The sequence below is a fragment of the Podarcis raffonei genome, chromosome 2, assembly GCF_027172205.1.
Source record: "Podarcis raffonei isolate rPodRaf1 chromosome 2, rPodRaf1.pri, whole genome shotgun sequence".
Classification (NCBI taxonomy): Eukaryota; Metazoa; Chordata; class Lepidosauria; order Squamata; family Lacertidae; genus Podarcis; species Podarcis raffonei.
In genome coordinates this window covers 19887081-19903017 of record NC_070603.1, presented here as the reverse complement: position 1 = coordinate 19903017, position 15937 = coordinate 19887081, and the positions used below count along the sequence as shown (strand labels likewise).

The following is a 15937-nucleotide window of genomic DNA, read 5'->3' as shown; positions in this document are numbered from 1 at the left end:
CCAGATGGGCCAATATTAATATCTTTCTCTTTCTTGATGAATGAGACAGTATGGCCCAGATAGGAAGCTGCTAAAATTACAGGCGCCACGGAGACTTCGCCTGGTGCCCTACCCCACGGAGGATACTTTATCCTTACCTCGGCAACTGTAACTCGGACGAGATGCCCTAACCTGCTGCAGCAAACGTTCCAGAGCCTCGACCTGTCCCCTGTGCCTAGGCTCTCGGCCATCGTAGTCTTTCCAGTCTGTTGAGCGAAAGAAATAAGCAATGTGAAATGCCGCAGAGGAAAGGGAGCCACGCAGAACGTTTCTTTGCTCTCATCGTCTCCTGGCTCCGGACAAAGTTGGCCAATAAGCCTGGTTTTTTTAAGTTTGTCCTTAATCAGAATGCTGTGAAATTCCCTCCCCAATAGCTACTGCTTCTACTTTACTACCATTTTGGAGATTTGATTTGATTTTTTTCAGAAAACCCCCCACGCAGGGGCCCCTCCCCAAACTTAGCATTTAAATAGTGTTTCCCAAACTTGGGCCTCCAGCTGGTTTTTTTTGGATTACAACTCCCATCATCCCTAATTATTAGGACCCATGGCCAGGGGTGATGGGAATTGTAGTCCAAAAAAACAACTAGAGACCCAAGATTTAAATGCTAAGTATGGGGAGGGTCACCTTATGAAAATTGGAAATAGAATTACGGAAAGCTATTCTGATCCATTCCTCTCTGTGGCAGACTTTTTCAGTGGCAGTTCTCTGTCTGAGGTATGCCTTCTGTGGTCTCCATTATTATTGACTTTCAGGAGGAATTTGAGAACATCCCTGCTTACCCAGGGCTGAAGGCCACCGCTCCTGGCAACCCTAACATCACTGAACAAGAGAATGTTTTAATTACTTTTAGAATTTTACTTTAAAAATATTTTGTTGTGGATGTGTCTGGGCTCCTTCAGGAGGATGAGCAGGATCTAAATTCAGTAAATAAATATATCTGGTTGTCAGGGACCATGTTGAGGAGGGCTGCACTGAGGAGGAATAGTAGGAGCCACCCCTCCCCCTAATCTGGATCTTGAATCTTCCCAGGAGCAGGAAGACGGTATAGACTTGGAACAGTGGTTTGCAGAGGGGCATAGTTCAGAAAGCAGAAGCTGGGAAACACTGGATGGAGAACAGCTAGGAGAAGAAACACTGGGAGAGAGAGGGTTAACAGATTCACGGTCATTGGATAGCATTCCTCCACCGCCCTCCCCAAAGTCGAGAAGATCTCAGAAAGTCTCAGAACAGAAAGCACAGAGGGTACAAGCTCAGATTACAAGATTTAGGAGTGATGTAGATTAATACGAACAGAGGGGGTGTAAGCCTTAATCGGGAGCACCGCCATTTCTAGGGAGACGTGTCCTTTTGTCTCTCACTTTGATTATTAAAGAATCTAAGACGTCCCTTTCATTTGATCTTCTTATTTACTGCCATGGGTGAGTAAGCCAATTCCCCGAAGCCTGACACTGGTGCTAATTCCAATGGTAATTGTTGGAAACATACCAAATCAGGAAGGCAGGGCATATGGTCTCATTCCTGTTGTGTCCCAAGCTACTGCAGGAGATGCACATTATATCAGAAATGGTCTCCCAATGCAAAACCTCCCCAATTACGAGTTGTATTGAGTCAGACCATTGATCCATCTATCTGACTAATGGCAGTGGCTCTCCAAGGCTTTAGGCAGGAGACATTCCCAACCTGGAGATGCTGGGGACTGAACCTCCAACCTTCTGCATGCAAGGTGGGTGCTGGACCACTGAGCTATGGCCCTTCCCCATTCATGCAATGAACCTCAGGTCCTGACATCAATAATAATAATAATAATAATAATAATAATAATAATAATAATAATAGTAGTAGTAGTAGTAGTATTTGTACCTCGCCCATCTGACTGGGTTGCCCTAACCACTCCAGGTGGCTTCCAACATATACAGAAACATAATAAAACACCATTTAAAACTTCCACATGCAAGGCTGCCTTCAGATATTGTCTAAAGGTTGTATAGTTACTTATCTCTTTGACATCTGAAGGGAGGGCATACCATAGGCCACTGCTGAGAAGGTTCCCTGTAACCTTACTTCTTGCAGTGAGGGAACTGCCAGAAGGCCCTCAGAGCTAGATCTCAGTGTCCAGGATAAAACAATGGTGGGTAGAGACGCTCCTTCAGGTATACTGGGCCATTTAGAGCTTTAAAGGCCAGGACCAACACTTTGAATTGTGCTTGGAAACGTACCGGGAGCCAATGTAGTCCTTTTAGGATCAGTGCTATATGGTTCCAGTGGCCACTTCCAGTCATTAGGTCAGCTGCTGCAAACACGTGGCACAGGAGTGGGACAGGACAAGCCCTCTTCAGGGATGAGGCCCAAACAGGCTATATGTCTGCTCCACTTCACTGTAGGGAGGAGTTGCGGTGGACCACGTGGCTACCCACTCTCCTCCGGGGGCGGGGGACAAAGTCCCGTGTTGCCTGGAGGATCCCGGCTATGTCAGCAACCAGCCAGCCAATCCGCTGGCTGGGGGGGCGGGCACATGGCCGGGACCCATTTAAACAGAGGTGCGAGCTGGAGAGCTTTCTCTCGGCTCGCTTCCTCAATCTCCTGCTCTCCCTCCCTTTTTTGCAGGTATTCTTCATTGGCTTTGCTATGGACCTCAGTTGGTCGCCATTGAGGGGCCTGGTAGGAATTTTTTCCACTTGGCAAACTGGCATGAGCCATTTGGTTTTCGCCTACCTCGTAGCAATCATCACAACTTTGTAAGGTTTTGCAGTTAGGCATTGTTTGACCTTGTGATGGGGGAGGGGAGGTGTGGCCATCACCTGCCCCTCCAAGCTTAAGGGTATTCCGTTAAAGGAATCCAGGGGTGTGGATCTTGTCCGAAGCCCAGGGCGGGGCTAGGACCATGACACAACCCTGTTGGGAACCCTGGGGGGAGCTTGAGTTGGTTTGCATTGACGGGGCTCCCCCTTCGGTGGTTTACCCTTACCGGACTCCCTGCGCAACGGGCAGGAGTCAGATATAGTCGGGTCCATTCAATGCCTAAGCCAATACGGCTCACATTCTGTAATCAATAAAGTTGTGGCCAAAATTTGCCCAATAACATTAACCTAATATCTGCGTCCTGGTGTTTTATTCTTCAACGAGGGGGTGGTTGCAGGGTCTCGACACGCAAATCTCCCAACCGGTACAGAGGGTGTGGGGCTGTACACAACAGCCCTGCTTTGAGTAGGGTAGGGAGTGTCTATGTGCTCAACCAGACATGCCTCAACTCTCCTGCAACCTCTGAAGAAAAGCTCTTTTATGCCACACTAAGCTTGGTACGCGGGTGGCGCTGTGGGTAAAACCTCAGTGCCTAGGACTTGCCGATCGCATGGTCGGCGGTTCAAATCCCCATGGCGGGGTGAGCTCCCGTCTTTCAGTCCCAGCTCCTGCCCATCTAGCAGTTCGAAAGCACCCCTAAGTGCAAGTAGATAAATAGGGACCGCTTACTGGCGGGAAGGTAAACGGCGTTTCCGTGTGCTGCACTGGTGCTGGCTCGCCAGAGCAGCTTCGTCACTCTGGCCACGTGACCCGGAAGTGTCTCCGGACAGCGCTGGCCCCCGGCCTCTTAAGTGAGATGGGCGCACAACCCTAGAGTCGGACACGACTGGCCCGTACGGGCAGGGGTACCTTTACCTTTTAAGCTTGGTACCATATTATTGACAAGGCAGGTTCTTCTGCCAAATGTCTTCCACATTCTGGGGGAATCAGCTGGCAGCTCCTTATTGGGTACCGTGTGGCTACTATTTGAATTTTAACAACAGGCCAGCAAAAGTCCTTCATTCCCTGCTAACTCTCTCTCTTTAATTTTTTTATTTTTACATTTTACAATATTTCAACAACAAACATTAAAACTAAACAAATTCAACCTACATTTTCTTTGACTTCCCCCCTCCACCTCTCTGCGGTTCCTTATTTTAATCTTGCTGCATAACCAATTCAAACCTACCTACAAATTGAACCTTTTACTTGCTTTAAGTTATTTCTTACTACCCTGCTGACTCTCTTGTCGGCAAGAAGAGAATAATAATTTTGGTCAAGTTTAGGCAACTCATTGTGACCTCTCCCCCTCTCATGGGTGCTAAGTTTAGCTGCTATTTTCCACACCTCTTTTAACGGAAAGGAATAAAGTTAATAACCCACCTCGGCTCTGCAAATAAAAGCATGCTGTTGGCATGTTTGCCTATTGACAGACTCTGCATAGCTGGCACCGAGTATGCGAATGCATTCAGCGCTACCCAATGGCTGACGTTTTGCGAACGGTCCGTGCAGGGTTAGTTTACATTGCAAGCTCATGAACCAATATTTCATAGGAAGGGCATGGCATTCCAGGGAAATAAAGTTGTGTGTGAAGACCCCCCAAACCACCCCCAAAATAAATACCTAACAGACACAGAAATTTAGTTTAAGGTTTTTGGCAATAATTTTGGCCACATTTTTATTGATTACAGCCTGTGAGTGGTTTTTTATGCATGGTTCCCGACTGCCTGAAACTGAACTGTGGCAGGAACAGGACTGGCAACTGGGCACCACCAAAAGTCAGTAAGGGAAAGCATTCTGGAGGAGCGCAAAGCTGGGTTCAGTCTCACAGCTCACCCCAGATACTCCCAGGGACTCTGGCGTGGCCCTAGCCCCCTGACAGGGTTCGGACAAAAGCAAGACGAGCCCCTGGATTCCTTTAACGGAATTCCCTAGCAGCAGCAATGGGGGAGCAGGCACAGCCAACCGCTTCCCCTCCGCAAAACATCGAACCAATGCCTAACCACCAACCTTACAAAGTTGTGATGATTTGCTACACGGTAGGCAAAAAACGAGAGACACCAGCCAATTGGCCAAATGGCAAAATTCCTACTGGGCCCCTGCTCCAAAACAGATGACCCCTAGACAGGCATAACAAGGCCAAAAGAATCCGCTGCACGTCGCAAGAAAAAGAAAGCTCCCAGTGACATGCAGCAGCTTAAATATCTGTGTTATCAGCATTGGGAGGCTATTGCAAGAAACTGATTAGGTCGACTAAGAGAAGTTAGATGGATTAAACTGAGGCATGAAAACAGAAAACGTTCGTGTGAACTTAAGAGCCAAAGCATTTGCTGTTGGATGAATAAATAAGCTTATGTAATACAGTGGTACCTTGGTTCTCAAATGCCTTGGTACTCAAACAACTTGGAACCCAATCATTACAAACCCGGAAGGAAGTGTTCCGGTTTGCGAACTTTCTCCGGAAGTCGAACATGCTCCGTTTTGAGTGCCACACTTCCATTTTGAGTGTTATGCTGAGGTCTGTCCGTTTTTGCTATTTATTTTGCATTTTTGTTTTTGTGTCTCTTTTTGTTTTGTTTTTGTGACTTTGTGGAATGCAGTTCAGCTACTGATTTATTGATTGATTGATTGACTGCAGTACATTGTTTATACTTTCATTTTATGGATCAATGGTCTCGTTAGATAGTAAAATTCATGTTAAATTGCTGATTTAGGGGTTGTTTTTAAAAGTCTGGAACAGATTAATCCATTTTGCATTATTTTCTATGAGAAACCGTGCCTTGGTTTTGGAACGCTTTGGTTTTGGAACGGACTTCCAGAACAGATTAAATTTGAGAACTGAGGAACCACTGTAAAACGAGAGAGGACTTATTCTAGTTCTAGGTAACTAAATGACCTTCGGTCATTTAAAGGGTGGGGGTGGGGGTAATTCCGCTTTTGACAAAAGAGAGGCTACTTCCCAGTATTTGATTGCCATATCTTCTGTTTTAGAACTGGTCTAAGCATTACCTTTAACATACAGAGGAAGCTGGAGATGGCTTTTGGGTGGTCGCTTTTCCACCAAGGCCAGCCTCATGTACCAGTTAATGGTTGTGCATTGTGGTTGGCACCTGGCATGCCAGCTTTTCCTGGCAGCCCTAAATATAATGAGATCAGCTGCTGCACACCATTTCATGTTGGTGGCTTGGAAAAGCCACAGAGAGAAGCCGTTTCCAGCTTGCGAGAGTGGTAAAAGTAATGTGTAGACCAATGGCTAGCCTTCTGAATTTAGAGAAAGTTAAGGAGAGGATCCGATCATGCCTCTACATTTTAATATTTCTTTTCAAAGAAAACGAAATCTTACACACATAGAAAACCCTGTATGGTTTTAAAAGAATATGGGTGTAGAGGATCTTTTTCATTCACATTTTCCCATTTCTGTGTTTTGTCATTTTGTTGTGGCCCTGTGGCCCTGAACGAGCGAACCGAACCTGACCTAAGGAAGCTGTCTAGGAAGTCAGCCCTATAGGATGAAACTGGGTCTAATTCTGAGTAAACATGCACACAATTGCATTGCACAAGGCCATAATGGAAGTGTAGTAAATAATACTTGGAGAAGTTCTTCCTAACTGTTTAAATATGTTTCTATGTGTGTTCTTTTTATAAAAAGAAATCAGCAATTTTTAATACACATTGCTTTACACAAGTCAACTGTGTGATGCAACAGCAAAAAAGCTATTGCTATTCTATGCCGTGTCAACAGAGGTATAGTGTTCAGATCAAGGGAAGTAATAGTATTACTCTACTCTGCCTTGGTCAGACCACACCTGGAATGCCATGTCCAGTTCTGGGTGCCACAATTTAAGAAGGATGTTGACAAGTTGGAACGTGTGCAGATGAGGGCAACCAAGATGATCAAGGGTTTGGAAACCTAGCCTTATGCGGAACATTTGAAGGAGCTGGGTATGTTTAACCTGGAAAAGAAGAGACTGAGAGGAGATTTGATAGCCATCTTCAAATATCTCAAGGGCTGTCACATGGCTGTCTGATCTAGGAAACTGTGGTTAACAGCTCTGAACTAAGCCAGGATCTTAAACGAACTTCAAACTATGGTTTGGATTGTTCCAAAGCTGGTAACCATAGTTGTCCGGTTTGGACAAAAAGAGAAGCAATGGTGAATTGGAAGCTTCATGGTTTAAGCCGCTGTGGGTTAAACCACAGAGCCTAGGACTTGCCGATCAGAAGGTTGGCGGTTCAAATCCCCACGACGGGGTGAGCTCCCATTGCTCGGTCCCAGCTCCTGCCAACCTAGCAGTTCGAAAGCACGTCAAAGTGCAAGTAGATCAATAGGTCTGGCGGGAAGGTAAACGGTGTTTCCGTGCACTGCTCTGGTTTTCCAGAAGTGGCTTAGTCATGCTGGCCACATGACCCAGAAGCTGTACGCCGGCTCCCTCGACCAATAAAGCGAGATGAGTGCCGCAATCCCAGAGTTGGCCACGACTGGACCTAATGGTCAGGAGTCCCTTTACCTTTACCTTTACCCACACAGAGAGTTGTGTGCACAGGCAAAAGGTTTGTTCATTTCTCAGCTTGTTAAGCCCATATATGATAGCCTTTACATATGGCAATTACCACAAATCCAACTGTTTTGGTTTAGCCCCTTCTTCTTCCCCTATTAAACTGAAATGAATCCTAAGTGCGTGGAACTGCTTCTATTCCTATTTACCCAGTTATGCTCACTTCTTACTTTCCTCTTTAACCTGCCCTCTCTCTTGATTGTTGAAATTTAGACCAGAAGCTCCTTGGGATAGGTAGCAAGTTCCCTTCCCCAACAATGGTACAGTACAAAATACAGTACATTTCTGAGCACAATTCAAAGTGCTGGTACTGATCTTTAAAGCCCTAAACATCCTTGGCCCAGTATACTTGAAGGAGCATCTCCACCCCCATCTCTCAGCCCAGACACTGAGGTCCAGCTCTGAGGGCCTTCTGGCAGTTCCATTACTGTGAGAAGGGAGGGTACAGGGAACCAGGCAGAGGGCCTTCTTGGTAGTGGCACCCACCCTGCAGAATGCACTCCCATCGGATGTCAAGGAGATAAGTAACTATGGAATCTTTAGAAGACATCTTAAGGCAACACTGTACGGGGGTGTTTAAAATGTTTAATGTTTTATTATGTTTTTATATATTCTGGAAGCTGCACAGAGTGGCTGGAGAAACCTAGCCGTATGGTCGGGGTACAAATAACATCATCATCATCATTATTAGAAAGAGCTATGACCATCAATGGTGCTACACATGTAAACAAATGAACATACACAACTGGGTGTGAGAAAACCATGGCTCAGTGATACATCATTCACTTTGCATACAGAGTATTGCAGGCACAACCCAGGGCAACTCCAGGCAAAGCAAGGATAGGCCAAACTTGGTCTGAAGTAGAAGAAGAGTTTGGATTTGATATCCCGCCTTTCACTCCCTTTAAGGAGTCTCAAAGCGGCTAACATTCTCCTTTCCCTTCCTCCCCCACAACAAACACTCTGTGAGGTGAGTGGGGCTGAGAGACTTCAAAGAAGTGTGACTAGCCCAAGGTCATCCAGCAGCTGCATGTGGAGGAGCGGGGAAGCGAACCTGGTTCACCAGATTACGAATCTACCGCTCTTAACCACTACACCACACTTGCTCTCAGAGAGCTGCTGCCAACCACTATAGCCATTGCTGAACTAGATGGACCAATTGTTTGACTCGGAGTTAGGCAACTTCCTGCTTCCACATGTAAGTTCTTGAAGGATCAGATATTTCACAGACAGCCAAACACAGGGCTAATTGGGAGGTTGAAAGCACATAGATTAACTATCTCTAGAAATGCATTCCTTTTTTTTTTTTGCTGCCATGATCATTTCACCTTGGCTGAACTAACCTTTTAAATGTCACTTTATTTATTTTTTTAAAATAAATTTTATTAAGTTTTACAGGGAGAAAGACAAAATTTAATATCTTTTCCCTTTTAAAACCAAACCAAGACTTTTATCTAGATACAATAAAAATCCAAAAGGGGTGAAGAAATAGAGAAAGAAAAAAATAAAGAAAGAAAGAGTAGAAAAGAGGTGAAAAGAGAAAAATAGAAAATTAAGATTCAGAAAATAAAGAACTTCCAATTCATCTGTCTGCTATATAAAAACAATATTCACTTTGTCCAATTCAATATAACACCTCACAAAGCCAGTTTCTATAAACAAACATTATCTTCAATCCTCATTTCCAGATCTCATTATTAAATTCCACTTTAAAAGAGAGGGGAAAAGAGCATATGAATGAATGTTGTTCAAATAATACAAGCAGTCAATGTTGAAATAGACAAAAACTCTTAACCTACTTGAAGGAGAAGCACAGGGGGGCGTGGAAGTCTGAGGCTGCCCCCAGCCTTTCATGTTATAAGCATAAACTCGGACATAATAGATTCGGCCCTGTAATGAGAAAATAAAACAGACGACCCCAAGTTTATGAGCACGGGCAAAACGAGCATTCCATAGTCATGCGGCTACCCATTGACAAAGGAGCGAGCCCAGTGACCCAAATACATTTCTTGTAACCTGTTTTATAGCAGGGCTGTGCTGAATATTCACTAACGTTTGAAACTGGCGCATTCGAGACAGCTGAAGCAACTGCAGAACGTGCGGCTTTGCTTATGGCTGCCTGTGATGATAATACATAAGCCGTAGCGCTGTGGCATCAGCAAGAAAAGCTTGCAGGTTGCCACAACCAAGTAGAAGTGAGAGCAAATGAGTCTGAGGACAGTGAAACCAATAAGATGAAGAAGCAGAATTAAAGGAAGAGAGGGAGGAATACAGTGGTACCTTGGTTCCCGAACACCTCCGTTGTCGAATGTTTTGGTTCTCGAACGCCCCAAACCCGGAAGTAAATGCTGCCGTTTTTGAACATTTTTCGGAACTTGAACGTGTGACATGGCTTCTGCTGTGTGCAAGAAACTCTTGCAACCAATGGGAAGCCCTCCCTCGGTTTTCGAACGTTTTGGAAGCCGAATGGTCTTCAGGAATGGATTATGTTCGAGAACCGAGGTACCGCTGTATATATTGTAAACTGTCTTGTGATCTTTGGAGGAAGGGTGGTGTAGGAATTTGAAAAATAATAATAATATTAATAAGGAGGGAGGGAAGGAGGGAGGAAGACATTACTGAGAAGAAACAGCAGCTAGAGAAGCCAAATGTTGCCAAATGGCACTGAAACAATGCTAATAATATCATAGCAAGCGTCAAAAATTGACTTTTCTTCTGTGCCTTCACTGTCCACAGTGGAGCGTTTCAGAAACAAAGCTTGCCCCCAAACAAACACAAAGGTTACCCCAAAGAAATATGAGGCATAAACTGCTTGAGATCATCACCATCATTATTATTATAATAATAATAGAAAAACGTGTTGGCCGCATGTTTTATTCATGAATTGGCGCTGCATTCTCCATCATTTACAATTGGCTTCACCTTATCTCTTACAATATTGCATACTGTATCTCTGGGACCCTGAGAAGTAGTTTAGATTAGCTAGCACTGGGCGGTGCATGGCTTTTATTATTCTTGTAGGTTGTATAAATTGCTGATGATTTGCATCTAAATTGTCTCTCAGGGAACAGCTCCTGAAACAGGCCAAAGGAAGGTCCATGGGTTGCGGATGCTAGGGCTACAACCACAGTCTTCTAGGTCAACAGAAGTACCCTGTTTTTAGATGTTCCACAGAGATATAAGGAGTTGCCTTCTGCTGAGCCAGGCTAAGGCCCAAACTACACATGACATAACAACCTGGGGATTGGTCCTTTCCTGGGATCTACAGGGCTTTCGATCTCCACTCCTGCCCCAAAACACCCCATTTCAGCTGCTGCCTCCCATGGACATGAAGCTGGGGGGGGAAATATTATCTAGGAAATCCACCAAAGCATTTGTTCAAAGCTAACCTTTGCAGAAATCAACAACAACAACAAAAACCCAACTGTAAAAAGACACTTTTAAAATCTAAGCTTCAAACCCCAAGATGTTAAATGTTGAGTTTAAAAGTCAGTTTAGAAGAACTTAATGTGTCTCCCTCGACTAACACAGGTTTTTCTTTAAATTAAAAAATGCAAATGATTTTGAGACAGGAGAATGTATCTGAGATTTCCCTCCAGCTGTAAATATTGATGAATTTTAAAAATAAAAAAACCCCTGTTACTGATGTCGAAAGTCACATTCAGCTGCTTATGAAGGACCGAAAGTTGAAGGCAAATGAATGTGAAGTGGACATCCTTATATGCCCCCCTCCTGAGACCATAGGGAGATCATTGTCCGTCAGCCACCCACTTTTAATCTCTATAAAAACACCACTCTCTCCTTTTAAGTTGCTGCAGCCAGCGACTTTTGTTTCCCCAACAAAGCGGTGGGGATGGAACTGTTATTTTAGGCATCAGACATGGAGTCAGGATTGGATCTCTCCAAAGCCTTTGATCTGCCCTAAGATTAGCCCATGATCCACGGCACAGCAGCTTTAATTCCACTCTCTTCAGATCTCCCCCACTAATACAGCGACTCACAAAACAACCTACAGCCAACCGCCCATCCCTTTGTGGTTTTCAGATGCTGGGTACCAGACACAATGCGTTTAATGACTGGCAGCCCTTGCCGGAGGAATGGCGCTCAGCTGTTCTCCTCGAGCAGCTTAAATTCAAAGTGGGCAGTTTTGCTAGTGTTTGGGGAGCAGCGCAATCTAAATTAAGGCCTTGTCATTTACCATGGTGAGGCCGGTGATGGTGCACCTCATAGACTGAAGGTTATCCGTGATGATTTCCCCAGCCAAAGGAGAAAAGTCTTCTGAATAGCTCCATTCCGCTAGGAAACAAAATCAAACAGTGGAAAGGTTAACTAGACATCAATTGTCTAAGAGAGGAACATTCAGCTAATTTACGTCATCTCTCCCTTGTTTGTCTCAGGCCTCAGTGTTGAAGAAGGGTTTTTGCATGCAAGTTAAGCCAAGCAAACATTTGCACTTTACTCTCGCAAAGAGAAAGGGAATTTTGGCCTGCAAGCAGCTAAGCAAGTACGTGGATCTACTGGTTGCAAATCAGCCAACAATTCAGTGCTTAGGAGGTGATGTTCGGTGGGGTTCACAGTTTTAAGCAACACAAGAGGACAGTTTCATCTGTCTAAAAATAGAATAAAATTATTGAACCACTGAATTCCTCACATACAGACACACAATGAAGGAGAGCGGAGCTGATAATTACTTTGGAAAATCTTTAAGCTTGAAACTTAGGCATTGGGGTTCATCAAAGTTTGATAAAAACATACCCACTCTTTTCACTTTTTCCTACATGTTGTTTTCCTACATGTTTCCTACAGATGTTGTTCTCTGTTCTGGGGACAGCAGAGATCAATTTCCCGGCTTTTGCTGGGTGCAATAACTAGAAAGCCTTTAAAATGCAATGTGTGTGTGTGAGTCCTTTGCCCCTGTTTGCAACACCTCCTGAGATCACTGAAATCACATACCCATTCACCAGAAGAACCATTTTGAATCAGAATTTCTGCAAACACCAAAAACCTGAGATTGTTTCAAAACTGAGCTGCGTGCATTTTTGAAGAATACTATTAAATTAAATCAGGTACTAGTTATAGCTTACCGAGAAGAGCAAAAGCAGCAAATTTGGAAGAAGTAATCTTAATGAATAAAGGAGGCTGCAGATCTAAGACCACTTTATCTATAGTAAGAAGGCAGAGCAGTCCTAAACCTTGATATGCTAGCCAGAGCACACATCTAGCCACTGTGCTGTTGCTTTTAAACGAGAAGACAGAGTGGACAATAGCAAGTCTACCCGCCTCCATTATATACAAAGGAAATAATACAGAGCCTCACAGTTTGCAGGGCTGTTACAGCAATAATAAAATGTCACACTTTGATGATTGATGACAATAGGACCTAACTACCGTATTTTTCCATCTATAAGACGCCCCATGTATAAGAAGACCCCTATTTTTTGAGCCCAAAATTAAGAAATAAATATTTTAAACATTTCGTGTATAAGACGACCCCCAATTTTAAACTTAAAAAAATTGGGGGGAAACATAGTCTTATACGCGGAAAACTACGGTATTTTGCAAGGATGGACACCATAGCAAAAAACTAACTTACGGGCAGCTTCCCTGTATCAAAATAAGGCCCAATTGCTACAGATGAAAGAAAGAAAGAAAGAAAGAAAGAAAGAAAGAAAGGAAGGAAGGGCCATTTCTGTAGTGGCTCCCTGTTCGTGGAATGCTCTTCCCAGGGAGGTTCTCCCGGCTCCTTCATTGTACACTTTAACATTCCTCTTTAATCAAGCCTTGGGCTGATTAACATCCAATGCCCTTTTAAAATGTGTTGGGGAAGGGAGATTATTGGGCTGTTCTTGTTCTTATTTTTATTATGTATTTTGTGATTTTATCTTGTGAACTGTCCAGAGACCTGCAGGTATAGTGCAGTATACAAATTCCATCATCATCATCATCATCATCATAATCCCTGATTACTGGCTGTGAGAACTAGGGATGATGCAAGATAGAGTCCGACAACATCTGGGAGAGAAGAAGAGGAGGAGGAGTTTGGATTTGATATCCCGCCTTTCACTCCCCTTAAGAAGTCTCCAAGTGGCTAACAATCTCCTTTTCCTTCCTCCCCCACAACAAACACTCTGTGAGGTGAGTGGGGCTGAGAGACCTCAGAGAAGTGTGACTAGCCCAAGGTCACCCAGCAGCTGCATGTGGAGGAGCAGGGAATCGAACCCGGTTTACCAGATTATGAGTCCACTGCTCTTAACCACTACACCATGCTGGCATAACAACAACAACAACAACAACAACAACAATAATAATAGGTTTCCCCAGCTACTCCAGGTGGTTCCCAACAGCATATTAAAAACATGATAAAACATCAGACATTAAAAACTTCCCTAAACAGGGCTGCCTTCAGATGTCTTCTAAAACTCAAATAGTTGTTTATTTCATTGACATCTGATGGGAGGGCATTCCACAGGGCAGGCGCCATGACCGAGAAGGCCCTCTGCCTGGTTCCCTGTAACCTCATGTCTCACAGTGAGGGAGCTGGACCTCAGTGTCTGGGCTGAATGATGGGGGTGGTGACGCTCCTTCTGGTATACTGGGCCGAGGCCATTTAGGGCTTTAAAGGTCAGCACCAACACTTTGAATTGTGCTCAGAAATGTACTGGGAGCCAATGCAAATCTTTCAGGACCGGTGTTATGTTGTCTCGGCGACCACTCCCAGTCACCAGTCTAGCCAACCTTCTCATAAAAACCTGTCACAGAACATGGCTTGGTGGGCTTCTTTTAGCTATGTGACCAAGGGCAGCAGATACCCAATCACATACAAGTGTCTGCCTTGAGCCAAAAGTGACACATGAATTTTGCATTATGGCTTTTCACAGGGCTCCAGACATGGGTTCAACTTCTGAGACTGTACACAGCCTTTCAAACATAATGTGAGAAGCAGCGCTCAACGAAACATTAACTTTTGTCCATTAACTTTGAGCTCCCTGAAGCTCTAACAACACAAACACCTCAGACTTTATTGAGAGCCACAGAACTATCTCCAGCCGCAGCAATGAAAATTTAGAGGCTGTTAACAGAACATCTTGTATGGGGGTTCTTGCACTGGCGCATAGTAGCCTTTCATTACAGAGTGCCTGTAAGTGTCATTATATTTGATGGCCTGTCACATTTTCCATTGTAAACCACAATTTTCTGGGCTTTATAACTTTTGCTGCATTAAATCATTTCGAACTAAAGCTGGGAATACAAGCTGCCAAAACAGACAAGTTCCATTACTGGGCCGGCATAAAATGGGAGAAGACCGTCCTAGGTTGTTTAATGTCAAACCAAAAGGAATGTGCAGTCTTGTCAGAAGAGCCATTCTGGGGGAAGAGAATAATGGGCTTTAATCTGGGGCCATTCTTTGTCGTCATGTACAGTGAAACCATACGGCGCAGCGCGGAGGGATCTACTGTTGGGAATCAAAGGGAGCTGACAATAGTAGGATCATCAAGAATCAGTGCTAGCTATAGTGAGTTCTAGTCAACTTTCTAAGTCAAGATGTTGGGAAGGAAGGGGGGAAAGGGAGGAGGGTTCCCTAAAATTGTTTTTCATATCGCATTTGGAGGAAGAAGAAAAAGGATGACTCTGGAATCCCACAAAGTCTTCCAAACCTTGTTGTTGTTGTTGTTGAGTCGTTTAGTCATGTCCGACTCTTCGTGATCCCATGGACCAGAGCACGCCAGGCACTCCTGTCTTCCACTGCCTCCTGCAGTTTGGTCAAACTGAAATAGGGATGTCCTATTCAACAACAGCAACTTCTCTTTTAGAGATGTTGTTGTTGTTGTTGTTGTTTAGTCATTTAGTAGTGTCCAACTCTTTGTGACCCCATGGACCAGAGCATGCCAGGCACTCCTGTCTTCCACTGCCTCCCGCAGTTTGGTCAAACTCGTGTTGGTAGCTTCAAGAACACTGTCCAACCATCTCGTCCTCTGTTGTTCCCTTCACCTTGTGCCCTCCATCTTTCCCAACATCAGGGTCTTTTCCAGGGAGTCTTCTCTTCTCATGAGGTGGCCAAAGTATTGGAGCCTCAGCTTCAGGATCTGTCCTTCCAGTGAGCACTCAGGGCTGATTTCCTTCAGAATGGATAGGTTTGATCTTCTTGCAGTCCATGGGACTCTCAAGAGTCTCCTCCAGCACCATAATTCAAAAGCACCAATTCTTCGGCAATCAGCTTTCTTTATGGTCCAGCTCTCACTTCCATATATCACTACTGGGAAAACCATAGCTTTAACAATACGGACCTTTGTTGGCAAGGTGATGTCTCTGCTTTTTAAGATGCTGTCTAGGTTTGTCAGCGCTTTTCTCCCAAGAAGCAGGCGTCTTTAATTTCGTGACTGCTGCCACCATCTGCAGTGATCATGGAGCCCAAGAAAGTAAAATCTCTCACTGCCTCCATTTCTTCCCCTTCTATTTGCCAGGAGGTGATGGGACCAGTGGCCATGATCTTAATTTCAAACCTAGGGTTGCCTTATTTCAAGGAATGAAAATCCAGACACAGAAGTTGTTGGGCTCTGTTT

At 44.5% G+C, this 15937-nt stretch overlaps 1 protein-coding gene across 2 annotated transcripts in view; it reads right to left on the bottom strand.

Moving 5' to 3' along the window:
* ANKFN1 (ankyrin repeat and fibronectin type III domain containing 1) overlaps positions 1-15937 on the bottom strand; it is a 225698-nt gene that overhangs the window by 66457 nt on the left and 143304 nt on the right. For both annotated transcript variants that reach the window (XM_053375155.1, XM_053375156.1), the window contains 3 exons: positions 11575-11672; positions 9176-9266; positions 138-245 (listed from right to left, as the gene is read on the bottom strand). In XM_053375155.1, the coding sequence (XP_053231130.1) occupies positions 138-245; positions 9176-9266; positions 11575-11672 (297 nt within the window). The remainder of the gene's footprint in view (positions 1-137; positions 246-9175; positions 9267-11574; positions 11673-15937) is intronic.